The sequence below is a fragment of the Canis lupus genome, chromosome 7 (genome assembly GCF_011100685.1).
Source record: "Canis lupus familiaris isolate Mischka breed German Shepherd chromosome 7, alternate assembly UU_Cfam_GSD_1.0, whole genome shotgun sequence".
Taxonomy (NCBI): domain Eukaryota; kingdom Metazoa; phylum Chordata; class Mammalia; order Carnivora; family Canidae; genus Canis; species Canis lupus.
The window spans coordinates 25,474,954-25,488,788 of record NC_049228.1 but is presented as its reverse complement, the minus strand read 5'-3'; the positions used below and the strand labels follow the sequence as shown (position 1 = coordinate 25,488,788).

General features: G+C 37.6%; 1 protein-coding gene across 13 annotated transcripts in view; it reads right to left on the bottom strand.

Moving 5' to 3' along the window:
* The window catches only part of SLC9C2 (solute carrier family 9 member C2 (putative)), a 96,834-nt gene that overhangs the window by 67,554 nt on the left and 15,445 nt on the right, over positions 1-13,835 (bottom strand). For all 13 annotated transcript variants that reach the window (XM_038542484.1, XM_038542483.1, XM_038542490.1 and 10 more), the window contains 3 exons: positions 12,537-12,702; positions 5,092-5,208; positions 3,375-3,536 (listed from right to left, as the gene is read on the bottom strand). In XM_038542484.1, coding sequence (XP_038398412.1) covers positions 3,375-3,536; positions 5,092-5,208; positions 12,537-12,702 — 445 coding nt within the window. The remainder of the gene's footprint in view (positions 1-3,374; positions 3,537-5,091; positions 5,209-12,536; positions 12,703-13,835) is intronic.

Genomic DNA, 13,835 nt, shown 5'->3' with positions numbered 1-13,835 from the left:
CTTTTTACCTACTTATCTAACTGAATTTAATATAAATAACCAATGATAGTAAAACCAGTAGTGCTGGTAACTGCGATAATAGGGAAACTGTCTCTTGAAATCTTATTTCCACTTCCCTATAATTAGTATTACTGGATTTTTTAAAGCTCATCATAGTCTTTTTCAGTAATAGACATTACTTAGAAATGTCTGCTATGAGGAAACCAGTAAATAACTTCATTTAAAACTCATGTCATCTTATTTAGTATAATCCAGTGTTATAGGATTACATGGTATGAATGCACACATTAACATATGTATGTATATTTATATGAATTATTTTAGAAGTTGAGGAAATATACCAAAATGTACCCATGGTTTAATTTATAACACAGTTATTGGTGATTTTTTTTCTTCTTTGACTTTTTAGATATTTCCAAAATTCTACAATCCATATGTATTACTTTTATAATTAGACAGCATTTTTACAAAATTACAAATGCTATTATATTCGGTTGTATTTTAAATGTTCTGAAGGGGGGGAAAGTCATGGACCACGTAATAAAGGAAGCAATTTTCATCAGCATAAACCTGATTTGTTAAAAATAGATTTGTACAGTTTTTCTGACTCAATGGAAAAAAAACCATCACAGAATATTGATGCTGTATACAAGTGGCTCTCTCAATCTTTGTCTCTCTCATCCTCTCTCTGGTTTAGAAAAAGTGAAGGTCTTCCTAATAGAATCAAAGGGATTTTTTTTTTCCATTAAAGCAAGAGGATTCAAGACTGGATGTTTCCTTACTAAAATATATTCAAGTAATGACAGAAGGCCTTTGACATTTATCACCTACACCAATGACAATGGTGAAGGACAGTGAACAATCAGAATTGGTACAGGCAATAAAGGCTTACATTGTAGAGACTTTTAAAACAATAAGACTAACAAAGTTGTCTGCTCTTCGTTATTTTCATTCCCCAGAAATTCTGAGTAATGTCACTTGATAAAATATTCCTCATGTTCGTATAAGCACCTCTCTTGGTATACCTCTGAACTACACTTTTATAAAGCCCACCATGTCTCATGAATTATACGTTTACTCTTCAAGTGCCTTTTGAACCCTAAGTCAAATTTTCTTCCTTGGGCCAATATATTAATATTTTCAACTATACTACCTGTCAACCAACAATGTTCCAGAAGCATTGTGTCCTTTGTGAGGAAATGCCTGCACCTTTTTTTTGTTTTGTTTTTGCTTTAATTCATGAAAAAGAATGAATGTGCAAATGATTTCTCAAGGTCCAGGTTTCGTTAATTGAACACAATTGAGACAAAAATGGAAATTACTGCATGTGCTAAAAGAGGTGACACCCCAATCTAACTTTAATCAGATATTCCCTGGACGTAAGCCAATTGACTGAGTGTTCATTAGTGAAGTAAAAAAAAATTAGGTTAACATTACAGAAATGTAACACTGGAGAATGTGTGGATTAGAATTTTATCTATGTTTGGCAATGGAACTTCTGGCAATGGAACTTCTCCTGATAACATGTCTGTTACTGACTTCTGCTGTCAGGAACTTATTAAATATAAGAGTAAAGGACTTTACTCTTATATTTAATAAGAGTAAGGGGGTTTTTAATCCCTGAAGCCCAGGAAAGTGCAATGGAGGAGAGAGAAGTCTCCGGGGCTGCTATAACAGAGTAACACAAACTATCTTAAACAACATGAATTTTATGATCTCAGAGTCTAATATCAAGTCTCCTTCAGCAGTGATTCCTTCTGAGACTAAAAGGGAGAATCTACTCCAGGCCTTCCAAGCACTGACTGGAAGCACCTCAGAAAGTGGAAAGGAATCAACATAAGTTGGCTGCCCTAACTTGAGTCCAGTGGTGAGCTGGTAAATGTTAAAAACCAGTTCTCTGGAGGTTTAAAAAAAAAAAAAAAATCCCTGATGGACAGAGTCTGCCAATTTCCACAGTGTAAATATTCCCAATATGACCAATTTCAAATGATGCCACTTGCATAGAGTTGTAAAGAGATATGTGTAATCAGCTCTGGCAAAGTGGTAAGAGCTATCTCCAACACATCAGCATGAGCAAGTCACATAACACACATCATCTCATTAGTGCCAGCAATACCCCTATCAATTAGGTGTTACTGCATCACTTTTATAGATGAGGAAACTAACTGAAGCTTAGAGAGGATAAGTAATATTCCAAGATCAGCAAGCTAATAAATTGTGAAACTAGGGTTTGAATTCAAGTCTGCCTAATTCCACAGCTCTTCAGGAACTAGTATCAGTTTATTCAACCAACGTGTATTTAATTACTTTCAGGCATACTGAAAGTACTGGGCTTGGCTGAGGGAACAGAGAAAAGAGAATAAATAAAAAGTTGAATAAGATAGCCTCCACCTCAAGGAATTCATGATCTAGTGGAAGAAATGGAAATATTAATTTTTAAAATTTTTTCTTCAGGCATTTAAAGCATCCATAAAAGGTTCACAGGGAGAAAAAAAGAAAAAGGATCATGGAAACAACCCTTCAGGGAATGCTGTCCATAATTTTACTGATTTGGAGCCATACGCAACTCCTGGGTAGCAATTTACCTCCAGAGGAAGTAGCACTTTTAGGTAACTGAAGATAACACGAGGGGCAATGAAGCCCTTGATACCAGAGTTCTTCCACAGATGGAAGTTGCTCCATTGTGTGGCATGAGAGCAGAAGCAGGATTTGACTGTTTGAATGCAGTTACAATGGCTCTTGGGGACTGGTTACCCCATTCACGCCAGTTAAAACTTGCATTGCCAGTCTTGCTAAACTAGCAAGTGATTATTGCTGGTCTACCACTGTGGGGCACGCTGACTCCTGTGATTATTCTACTCTCCTGTTTCTCTTCCAGATACAGGTATACCTGATTTTCCCCTCTCCCTTTCTGCTTCCTAGCTGCTGATAAAGGCTGCCATTCCTAGTCTCCTCAGTCTGGTACCCATTGAATGAAAGATAGTTGAGCTGGAAAGACCTTTGAAGCATCTCTCCCAGCAATCTCATTTTAGAGATGAGTTGCTAAGGGTCAAAAGAGGAATTAGCATTGAGCTGATTCCTCCAGGAGACTGCCAGTGACTAAATATAAGGTCAAAGGGTGGAGTACAAAAAGAATAAAAGAGTAATTACATAGAGAAGAAATACAAAGGGAAGGGACATGGACTTGAAATTAAGGGAATGTTAAGAGACTAGAAAAGAGCCATAAGTGGCAGGATAATATGACAGGAAGCACAGAGGGACCACAACAAGGAGGAAACAGTTGGGAAGAGGCAACTGGATTCAGGATCAATGGAAAAAAAAATACATAAAATTCATTTCGAGGACCACATTTTTTGTATTTGTTTCTGTCTTACCAATGTAGAAAGTCATGTACACCATTGAAATGCAAAGAATGATGCTAGTAAGTGTATTGCTAAAGAGGTCAGTCAATATAAACTGAATGATTCTTGAACACGAATATCCACATATTATGCTTCCCAAGATGTCCAAGCAAAGGCCCAAGATTACACGGAACTCTAAAAAAAGAAAACAAATGAAAAAAGAAGTTCACTGAGGGCATTTGGGTCTATGCACTTTGGTTTGCTTTTGAGATTTTGAATGGGGTTTTGTTCTTCAGCAAGTGGGAGTTTCCCATGAAAGCCTGGCAACACAGACACTCTGGGAATATATTTCCCTTACAGTCTTCAGTTTGAGGCTCACTTATCCAGGGACAACGGACTCAAATGTCCTCAGAAGCCAGGTAGGGAGCATAAATGTGAAATCTGCGACCCACTGGAGGGTGAATGCTCAACCAAAAGACATCCAAATTCATATTTTTTACAAAGTATGTTAGGGCCAAGCAAATCATGTTCAGGGTCCCCACCAACCTTCAGTCCATTTGTGACCCCTGCCCCCATCCCAGGGGCATTTGGGAAATAGAGAAGAGAAATTTTCTATGGTCACAATAACTGAGGGCACTAGTGGCAGTAGTGAGCAGGTATCAAGCAATGCCCAAGGGTAGTCCTAAATAACAAAGATGGCCCCACCCCAAATGTCTATAGCTCCCCACTAAAAAGCACTGCAAATCCTTCTTTACCACCAATATTTCTTTCTCCTTTAAGCACCTCTCTTCTCCTAAAACTATTACATAAACAGATCAGGAGGACACCTTTTCCCTTTTTATGCTGTGATTTCTCCCCCCCTCCCCCTTTCTTTTCTACTAGTATCACATCTGGAAACCTAGCAAGGCAATATGTTCCATATCCCAGTGAACTTTAACCACATGAATCTATAATCGCTTCTAGCACCTGACTTTCCAGTACTTCCTGAAGCATTCTGACTTCACCCTCAAGCTCAAATTCAGGATCAAGTCAATTCGTAGTATCCACTCATTGAGATCCAGGTTGATCCAGGAAAGAAGTTACTCTGAGCCAGATGATTGATGTGTGTGTGTCTTGGGGGGGTTGGAGGATGGGGGTTGAAGGAAAGAGATGAAATCATTTAATATTCTTTCCCCTTTACTGTCCAAGAAAACACATAGATGTTTATTTTCTTATCATCTGATATGCTATTTTAATTGGTCCAAAAGTAAATTATAGAGAAAGCAGTAAAGACATTTTGAATGTATTTTAATTTTTTAAAGATTTTTAAAAATTTATTTAAGTAATCTGTATACCCAACATGGGGGTAAACTCACCACCCAGAGATCAAGAGTCACATGTCCCTCTGACTAAGCCAGCCAGGCACCCTTTAATGTATTGTAATTTCAGTGTGAATTGAAATGCATCATACAAGAATTATTTTAGAAAATATGCAAATAGGGATGCCCGATTGGCTCAGCAGTTGAGCATCTGCCTCTGGCTCAGGGTGTGATCCTGGATTCCTGGGATCGAGTCCCACATCAGACTTGTTGCATAGAGCCTGCTTCTCCTCCCTCTGCCTATATCTCTACCTCTCTTTCTCTGTCTCTCATGGATAAATAAAATCTTTAAAAAAAGAAAGAAAGAAAGAAAGAAAGAAAGAAAGAAAGAAAGAAAGAAAGAAAGAAAGAAAGAAAGAAAGAAAATATGCAGATAGAAAAGATGCCCCTACCAGTAAACATGGAAATGTGGAGAAAGTCGCTCCGAAAAACTCCAAAACAAATGGATGTGAAGCCACAAATGATCATTGATTCTCCTCTTATGATATCAGTATACGTTTTGGAAATGCCTGGAAAAGGAAATATAAAACATAATTTAATTTGGTACATGAAAATGATGCTCTTGCACAGGAAACACAAAAATACAAGAGAAGGAAAAAAAAGAAAAAAAAAAAGCCATGACTGGGATGCTCCATGAGACAACCATAATCACCCTTTTTTATCTCTCCAATAAGAAAGGAACAGGACAAGAGTATTCTTTGAAGTGTCCATGGCCTCAAACTATGCTTGAGGTTTGGGATGAGACAAAACACTTCTCAGGACGCAACATTTAGCTTGAAAAAACATGAATCATAAAACTCCACAAAAATCACATTTTAGGAATAAATACAGTGATGCCTGGGTGGCTTAGTTGGGTGAGCATCCAGTCTTGATTTTGGCTCAGGTCATGATCTCAGGGTTATGAGATCAAGCCCTGCATCAGGCTCTATGCTGGGTGTGGAGCCTACTTAAGATTCTCTCTCTCCACCTCTCTCTGCCCCTCCCCTGGCACACACACATGCTCAGGCACACTCACTCACACACACACACACAGACACTCTCTCTCTCTCTCTCTCTCTCTTCCTTTCATATCAGACATATGCCCAAGAGAGTTGAAGTCTATGTCCACACAAAAATCTGTACATGAATGTTCATAGTGGTATTATTCATAATAATCAATTCAACTATTCAACCACAGAAAAGAATGAAATATTGATTGATATATGTTACAACACGGATGAACTTTTAAAACATTATACAAAGTGAAAGAAGCCAAACGCAAAAAACATATTGTATGGTTTGATTTGTATGAAATGTCCAGAATAGGCAAACCCATAGACAGAAAATAGACTACCGGTTGCCAGGGGCTTGGGGGACAGGGAAATGATGAGTGACTGCTAAAGGGTAAGAGATTTCTTTTGGGTGATAAAAAATGTTCTAAAATTAGATAGTTATGATGTTTGTATAACTCTGCAGATATAGACCACTGACTTGTACAGTTCAATTTTGTTTTGTTTTGTTTTTACATTTTTTCTTTTTAAGTAGGCGCCACACCCAACATGGGGCTTGAACTCATAACCCCAAGATCAAGAATCATATGTTCTGCTGACAGACTCTGCTGACTAAACTGTGCCCCTGTACAGTTTAAAAGGATGAATTTTGGGATGCCTGGGTGGCTCAGCGGTTGAGCACCTGTCTTCTTCAGCCCAGGGCGTGATCCTGGAGTCCCAAGATTGAGTCCCACATTGGGCTCCCTGCTTCTCTCTCTGCCTGTGTCTCTGCCTCTGTGTGTGTGTGTGTCTTTCATGAATAAATAAATAAAATCTTTCAAAAAAAAAAAGGATGAATTTTATGGTATGTAGATTATATTTCAATAAAGCTGTTATTAAAAATTAAGTACAAAATCTTATTGGCACTTATTCACAGTTAAGTATAATGGAAAATATAATCAAATTAATTGCTTTATGATAATACAACTTATGAGTAGGGTGATAGTGACTGGTACTAGCCCAACCAGTATCCATCCTTTGTTCTTGGTAACAATACTGTTTTTATCCAAGATGGCAATGTGTCCAGTTAAATGACTACTTTTCCTCATATCATGGGATACTTCTTTTTTTTTTTTTTGTAAGATTTTATTAATTTATTGGACAGAGAATGAGAGAGAGAGAGAGAGAGCACAAGCAGGCAGGGCGGCAGGCAGAGGGAGAGGGAGATGCAGGCTCCCTGTTGAGCCGAGAGTCCAACATTGGGCTCGATCCCAAGACCCTGGGATCATGAACTTAAGACAGACTTTTGGGATCCCTGGGTGGCGCAACGGTTTGGCGCCTGCCTTTGGCCCAGGGCGCGATCCTGGAGACCCGGGATCGAATCCCACGTCGGGCTCCTGGTACATGGAGCCTGCTTCTCCCTCTGCCTGTGTCTCTGCCTCTCTCTCTCTCTCTCTCTCTCTGCCTCTCATGAATAAATAAAATCTTTTTTTAAAAAAGTTTTATTTCACTTTTGCTTTTGAAAGATATTTTCACTGAGACTTCTAAGCTTTCCTTTTCGTAATTTAACAATGTTGCTCCACCATCTTTTGGCTTGCACTGTTTCTGAAAAGAAGTCACTATTATTTTTGTTTCTCTGTATATAATGTGTCTCTTTTTCCCCTCTGGCTGCCTTTAAGATAGTCTCTTTATCGTTGCTTTTTAGGAACTTGATTCTTATGTGCCATGATGCAGTTTTGTGTTTCTTGGGCTCATGGTATGTTGAGCTTCTTGAAATCTGTGACTGTAAAATCTTCATCAAATTCAGAAATTTTTCATCCATTATTTCTTCGAATTTTTTTCCTTTCTCCCTCTCTTTTGGGGACTTGTATATTAAGCCACTTGAAGTCATCCCCCAGCTCACTGATGTTGTTCACTTATTAGGAAAGACTAAGGTCTTTCTCTTCATGTGTTTCATTTTGGATAGCTTCCATTGCTGCATCTTTAAGTTCACTAATACTTTCTTCTGCAGTGCTAATCTTCTTCCATCAGTGGAATTTTTGCCTTAGATACTGTATTTTTCATCTCTAGAAATTTTATTTAGGTCTCTTTTCTATCTACCATATATGTCCAGTGGGTTAATAACTGGCTTGCAAAATTCCTGATTATTTAACAATGGGCTCTCATAAGCTAATAAGAGTAATTTCTACCCTGATCTTAATCTTTTCTCTAATTTTTTGAACATATAGAATAGAGTTACAGTAGCTGCTTTAATGTTTTTATCTACTAATTCCGCCATCTGCCTCATTACTCAATCTGTTTCTACTTGTTATTTTTGTACTCTCCGTGGCGCATATTTTCCTGCTTTTTTGATATCACGAAGGATATATGACTGGCGGTTGACCCATGACTTGGATCTGGGTGATCTGAGGCTCTTCAGCCCCTCCTCTGTGCTTGGAATGTGGGTTTCACTTGCCTTTTCCACCTCTGGAGGCTGCTCCAAGGATAGAGCCCTGAAATTGTGATGTGGGGATGCCTGGGTGACTCAGTGTTGAGTGTCTGCCTTCCGTTCAGGGCCTGATCCCAGAATCCCGGGATGGAGTCCCATATTGGGCTCCCAGCATGGAGCCTACTTCTCCCTCTGCCTGTGTCTCTGCCTCTTTCTCTCTCTCTCATTCTCTCGAATAAATAAATAAATAAAATCCTAAAAAAAGAAAAAAGAAATATTGATGTGCTGTTCAGAACACCTGCACGGTATATGTGACTGGACCCAGTTAAGGCCTCTACAAAAACTTTTAAGATGTGGAAGGCAGATAGGTGCAGGGATGCTTTCATCTTGCTGCTGCCCAAGATAAGCCTTGAATGTAAGTTTCTTTTGCTTATAAAAGCTGCTACCTACTAACCTGCAGTGGCCTGACTCTTTCTTTATAATCTCTCCCTGTCCTCCACGCACGTACGGGGGTCAGTTTCAAATTGCACTCAGGAAATGCCCAAGAGGGTTGCTAACCAATATTCAGCTTACTACTTTTTGCTAGCTTTGACTGTGATAGAAGGCACAAATATACTGGTTAAACAGGTTTAAAGCTAACAGGATTTTGGCTTCAGCTGGTCAAGAAATTCTTTCACATTTCCCTCAAATTCAGTGAGTCAACCAGGAACACGTAAAATACAAGGTCTGAAGTATGAAGCTTTGAATTTGAATTTAGTTGTGTTTAATGGCAAAATACCACAAGAATTACTCTCTCATTCTTTATTGGCTTAATGTGGAACTAACTTATATTCTCTAATTCATTGTAAAATTTGGAAAAGGAAAGAATGAAACAAACAAAACAAAATAAAACAAAGCCCATGCAATTTCACAACTCAGATACAACTTAATGTTGAGGTCTTTTTTTCTAAGCTTATAAACTTTTTCCTCAATTGAGATTATACTATACTGTTAATTATACTATACTGTTAATACTATACTGTTACTGTTAGATTATACTGTTGAGGCAGACGCTCAACAACTGAGCAATCCAGATGTCTCTCCAGATTTGTTTTAAAGTATAAAACTGTGTGAGCCCAATGCATTCTTTTCAAACAGGTTATGAATAGACAAGTTCCTTTTCATTCACATGTGAACCCCCACTAATTTTTCAGTGGGTCAGGACACCGAGATTGATGCATTGCATAGGGCACCACATCAAAAGAAGCACTATTTACATTGTAGGAACTGTAGTTTTGTATATCATGATAATTTTAGACATATAGCAAAAAATATTTTTCCTTAAAAAATTAATGTGTTATGACAATTAGAAATAAACTGTTTTGAAGAAAGGACAATATAGAGCCTAAATGGTGACTCTGCAAACACCATAAAAAAGCAAGAGTGATATCCCCCCCTGAGTCAAATTTGTCTTACTAGGAAAAAATGTTATTGGATCCAGAATCCACATATCACCTTGAGCATTACTGATTTAAGGAAAATATTAACTAAGAGCTAAATACCTTTACTAGTTTTCTTTTAAAGAAATAAAAAAACTTTCTATTACACTTCCTTTTTGAAAAAAAGTTGAATGTAGAAACTGCAATAAAGTTTATAGTTTACTATAGCCACTTATAGTCAAGACATTTCAGAAAAGGGAACAGGAAAAAATGAGGTGAATAAAACAACTGGCCAATACAAATGGCTAAAAAAGAAAGGCAGATGAAGGAAAAATAGGATAAAAATTGTACTTAGAAAAGAGAGAAAGAGGACAGGATTAGACTTTTTGAGAAATATGACAATTTAGGATATCACCACCAAAAGTGTCTTAAAACTTACATTTTCCCAACTGCAAATATAAATGGGTGGTGTAGGGATCCCCGGGTGGCGCAGCGGTTTAGCGCCTGCCTTTGGCCCAGGGCGTGATCCTGGAGACCCGGGATCGAATCCCACATCGGGCTCCCAGTGCATGGAGCCTGCTTCTCCCTCTGCCTATGTCTCTGCCTCTCTCTCTGTCTGTGTGACTATTATAAATAAATAAATAATTTAACAAAATAAAAAATAAAATAAATGGGTGGTGTAAAATTGGTAATTCCACTTGCTGGCAAGTTTAGAGGTTTCCCATTCCAATCATAAGGCAATATATTTTCACTAAATATAAACAATACCTTCAAATTGGTTAGGAAAATATTTCTGAGTCAAAAACAGAAACCATAGCATCTAATCATTTCATGTTTTTACTACTGCTAATAAAACATGAATCAGGGGGATATTTTAGAATGAAATTATCTGTTACCAAATAAAAGGGGAAGTACTGCAAGACCTGAAACTCTCTTGGGAATAAGCTATTATTGAACATGTTTGCCAAATTATATTCTTACCCATTTCTTTTTTTTTTTAACCCATTTCTTTTAAATAAACTATACACCCTTCCACTACCCGCTTAAGGTTAGCTAGTCCAAAAGGGAGGTAGTGCTTTTTTTTCTTTCTTTCTTTTTAAAGTAAATGTGGGGAGGGGGGTGTTGTTGTTGTTGTTGTTGTTTTAATTTAAATTTTACTTACCTAATATACAGTGCAATTTTGGTTTCTGGAGAACTGGATTCACCACTTACATACAACACCCAGGACTCATCACAAGTGCCCTTGTTAATACCCTTCACCAATCTATCCCATCCTCCGACTCACCTCCCTCCATCAACCCTTAGTATGTTCTATATTGTTAAGTGTCTCTTATGGTTTATTTCCCTCTCTCCCTTACCGCCCCCCCTTCCCATGTGTTCAACTGTTTTCTTTCTTAAATTCCACATATGAGTGAGATCATATGATATTTGTCTTTCTCCAACTGACTTATTGCACTTAGCATAATACACTCTAGCTCCATCTACATTATTGCAAATAGCAAGGTTTCATTCTTTTTGATGGCTGAGTAATATTCCATTGTATACATATACCACCTCTTCTTTATCCATTCATCAATTAATGAACATTTGGACTCTATAATAGTTTAGCTATTGTTGATAATGTTGCTATGATTGTTTTCTTTGCTGTGCAAAAGCTTTTAATCTTGATGAAGTCTCAATAGTTCATTTTTGCTTTTGTTTGCCTTGCCCCTGGTGATGTGTCTAGTAAGAAGTTGCTATGGCTAAAGTCAAAGAGGTTGCTGCCTGTGTTCTTCTCTAGGATCTCAATGGTTTCCTCACATTTATGTATTTCATCCATTTTGAAGTTGTTTTTGTATAGGATGTAAGAAAGAGGAGTATTGGGTGAGGATGGAGAGAACTTTCCTGGCAGAGAGAGCAACCTGAATCAGCTCCTGGAGGGTGGAAGGAACATAGTATGTCACAGGAACATAAAGAAGACCAAGTAAACAGGTGTTACAGGGAGCAACTAATGGGGTAGGGGTCAGCTTGTCTTTGAATATCAAACTGAGGACTTTAAACCTTATTTGAAAGGTCATTGGAAACTGTTGGTGGCTTTTAAGTAGGGAAGTGACTTGCTCAGCTTTTTTTTTGTAAAACGGTTCTATCCAATATGGCAGCCATTAGCCCCACATGGCTATTTAGATTTAGATTAATTAGAAATAAACAAAATTAAAATTTCATCTTCTTGGTCATATGATCCACATTTCAAATGCTCAAAAGTCACGAGCAGTTAGTGGCTATCTTAACAGAAAGCAGAGAGATAGAATATTTCCATCATTGTAGAATGATTCTTTGGATAACACTGTTGAAAAAGTTGGACACTGCTCTGTAGTAAGTGGTTCAGAGGGGACGGTTCCAGTGTACTGTAACACTTGAACCTAAAGACCTAAATGTGAGATATGAAACCATGAAACTTCTAAAAGAAAACAGGCAGTAAGCTCTTGGACATTGGCCTCAGCAACATATTTATGTGTACATATCCTTGGGCAAGGGAAATAAAAGCAAAAATAAACTGTTGGGACTACATCAAAAAAAAAGAAAAAAAAATCTGTTGAAGGGTGCCTGAGTGGCTCCACTGGTAGTGTCTGCCTTCGGCTCAGTTCATGATCCTGGAGTCCTGCAATCGAGTCCTGGGATCAAGCCCTGCATGGGGCTCCCTGCTTAGCGTGGAGTCTGCTTCTCCCTCTCCCTCACCCCACTTGTGCTCACTCTCTCTCATAAATAAATAAATAAATAAATAAATAAATAAATAAATAAATTATTTTTTAAAAATAAAAAATCCATTGAGATTATAATTGGCATTATTTATCCGAGATCTTGGGTCACCTTATTTGCATTGCATCTTTCAAGTCAACCAATGCCCCATCTGCAAGAAAAGTAGCATAAATATCTATTCCGCGCAAATCATGCACAAATCATGCAAAAAAAAAAAAAAAAAAACCCAGATCAAAAGAAAATAATTTATCCTTTTATTTTCAATGTAAGAAATAAATCTGACATACCAATAGTTTTCAGTGAATTCACAGAATGAACAGGATCTGTCATGCCAACGATCATGCTAAAGAGTATGGAAGACTGCAAATCCCACAAATCTTTATTGAATTTCAGAACCACATATCCAAGTATGATGAATGTCATAAGAAGGCTAACTAATCCTATTAGCAAGACCTGTGAAACCAATTCATAGCACAGTATTAGATTTAACATTTAAAGATGGCATGACTGCATTTACTTATGGAAGAATCAGATCTTAGTTACATATTTTATATGTAACTCTGAAATTACTCTGAAAAATAACTTTAAAAGGTATTCTAGGTTACCTGCCTGAAAGAAACCATCCCTTCCTAACAAAAGAGATTCTATCTTATTGTTATAAGAACAATTCACAATCTTTCTTGTTGCTAGTCCAGCTTAATAGTTCCCAATATCAAAATGTTCTTAAAATGGAATGCAAATTTTTCCTGCTTTTGTGTTTCCTCAGTGTTGATCTCCAGGGCTGCAGGCAGAAAAAGAGGTAAAACAAAGGGCAAAAAGCACATGCTAGCTGATTTGGCCCTCTTATTAAGAGCTTTCTAGAAGCTTTATTCAACAGAGGTTTATATATACTTCATTAGCCATGCTCTTTTCTGAGGCTACACAGCTACCACTTGATGAGAAATAGAATAATTCACACTGGGCCCACTACCCTACCAAGCAAAATCTAGTAAGTTTCTGTTAATGAGAAAGAAAGGGAGAATGCAGATCAGATGGGCAATTAGTAGTAGTGTCTTGCTCAAAAGTAGAAATTGAGGGATGCCTGGGTGGCTCAGCAGTTGGGTGTCTGCCTTTGGTGCAGGGCATGATCCCTGGGTCTGGGATCGAGTCCCACATCAGGCTCCTTGTGAGGAGCCTGCTTCTCCCTCTGCCTATCTGTGCCTCTCTCTGTGTGTCTATCATGAATAAATAGATACAATCTAAAAAAAATAGAAATTGAATATAAAACTTTTAAACAAGAAAAAGGAATTAAAGGATAAAGACAACTGAACCAACTTAAGAAGGAAAGAAAGAATGAGAAGCAAAGGAAAAGCATGGTAAGTGCAAAGTGCAAAATTGAGAAACAAATTTAAATCTATTTCTTTTGATTTTTTTAAAGTTATTTTTAATTTACATTCAGTGAAATTCATTCTTTTGATGTAGAGTTTTATGAATTTTGGCAGATACAGTCATGTAACCATGACCACAATTAAGATACAAAACAGATCACTCAAAAAATGTCCTCAGGGCACCTGGGTGGCACAGTTTATTAAAGTGTCCAACTCTTG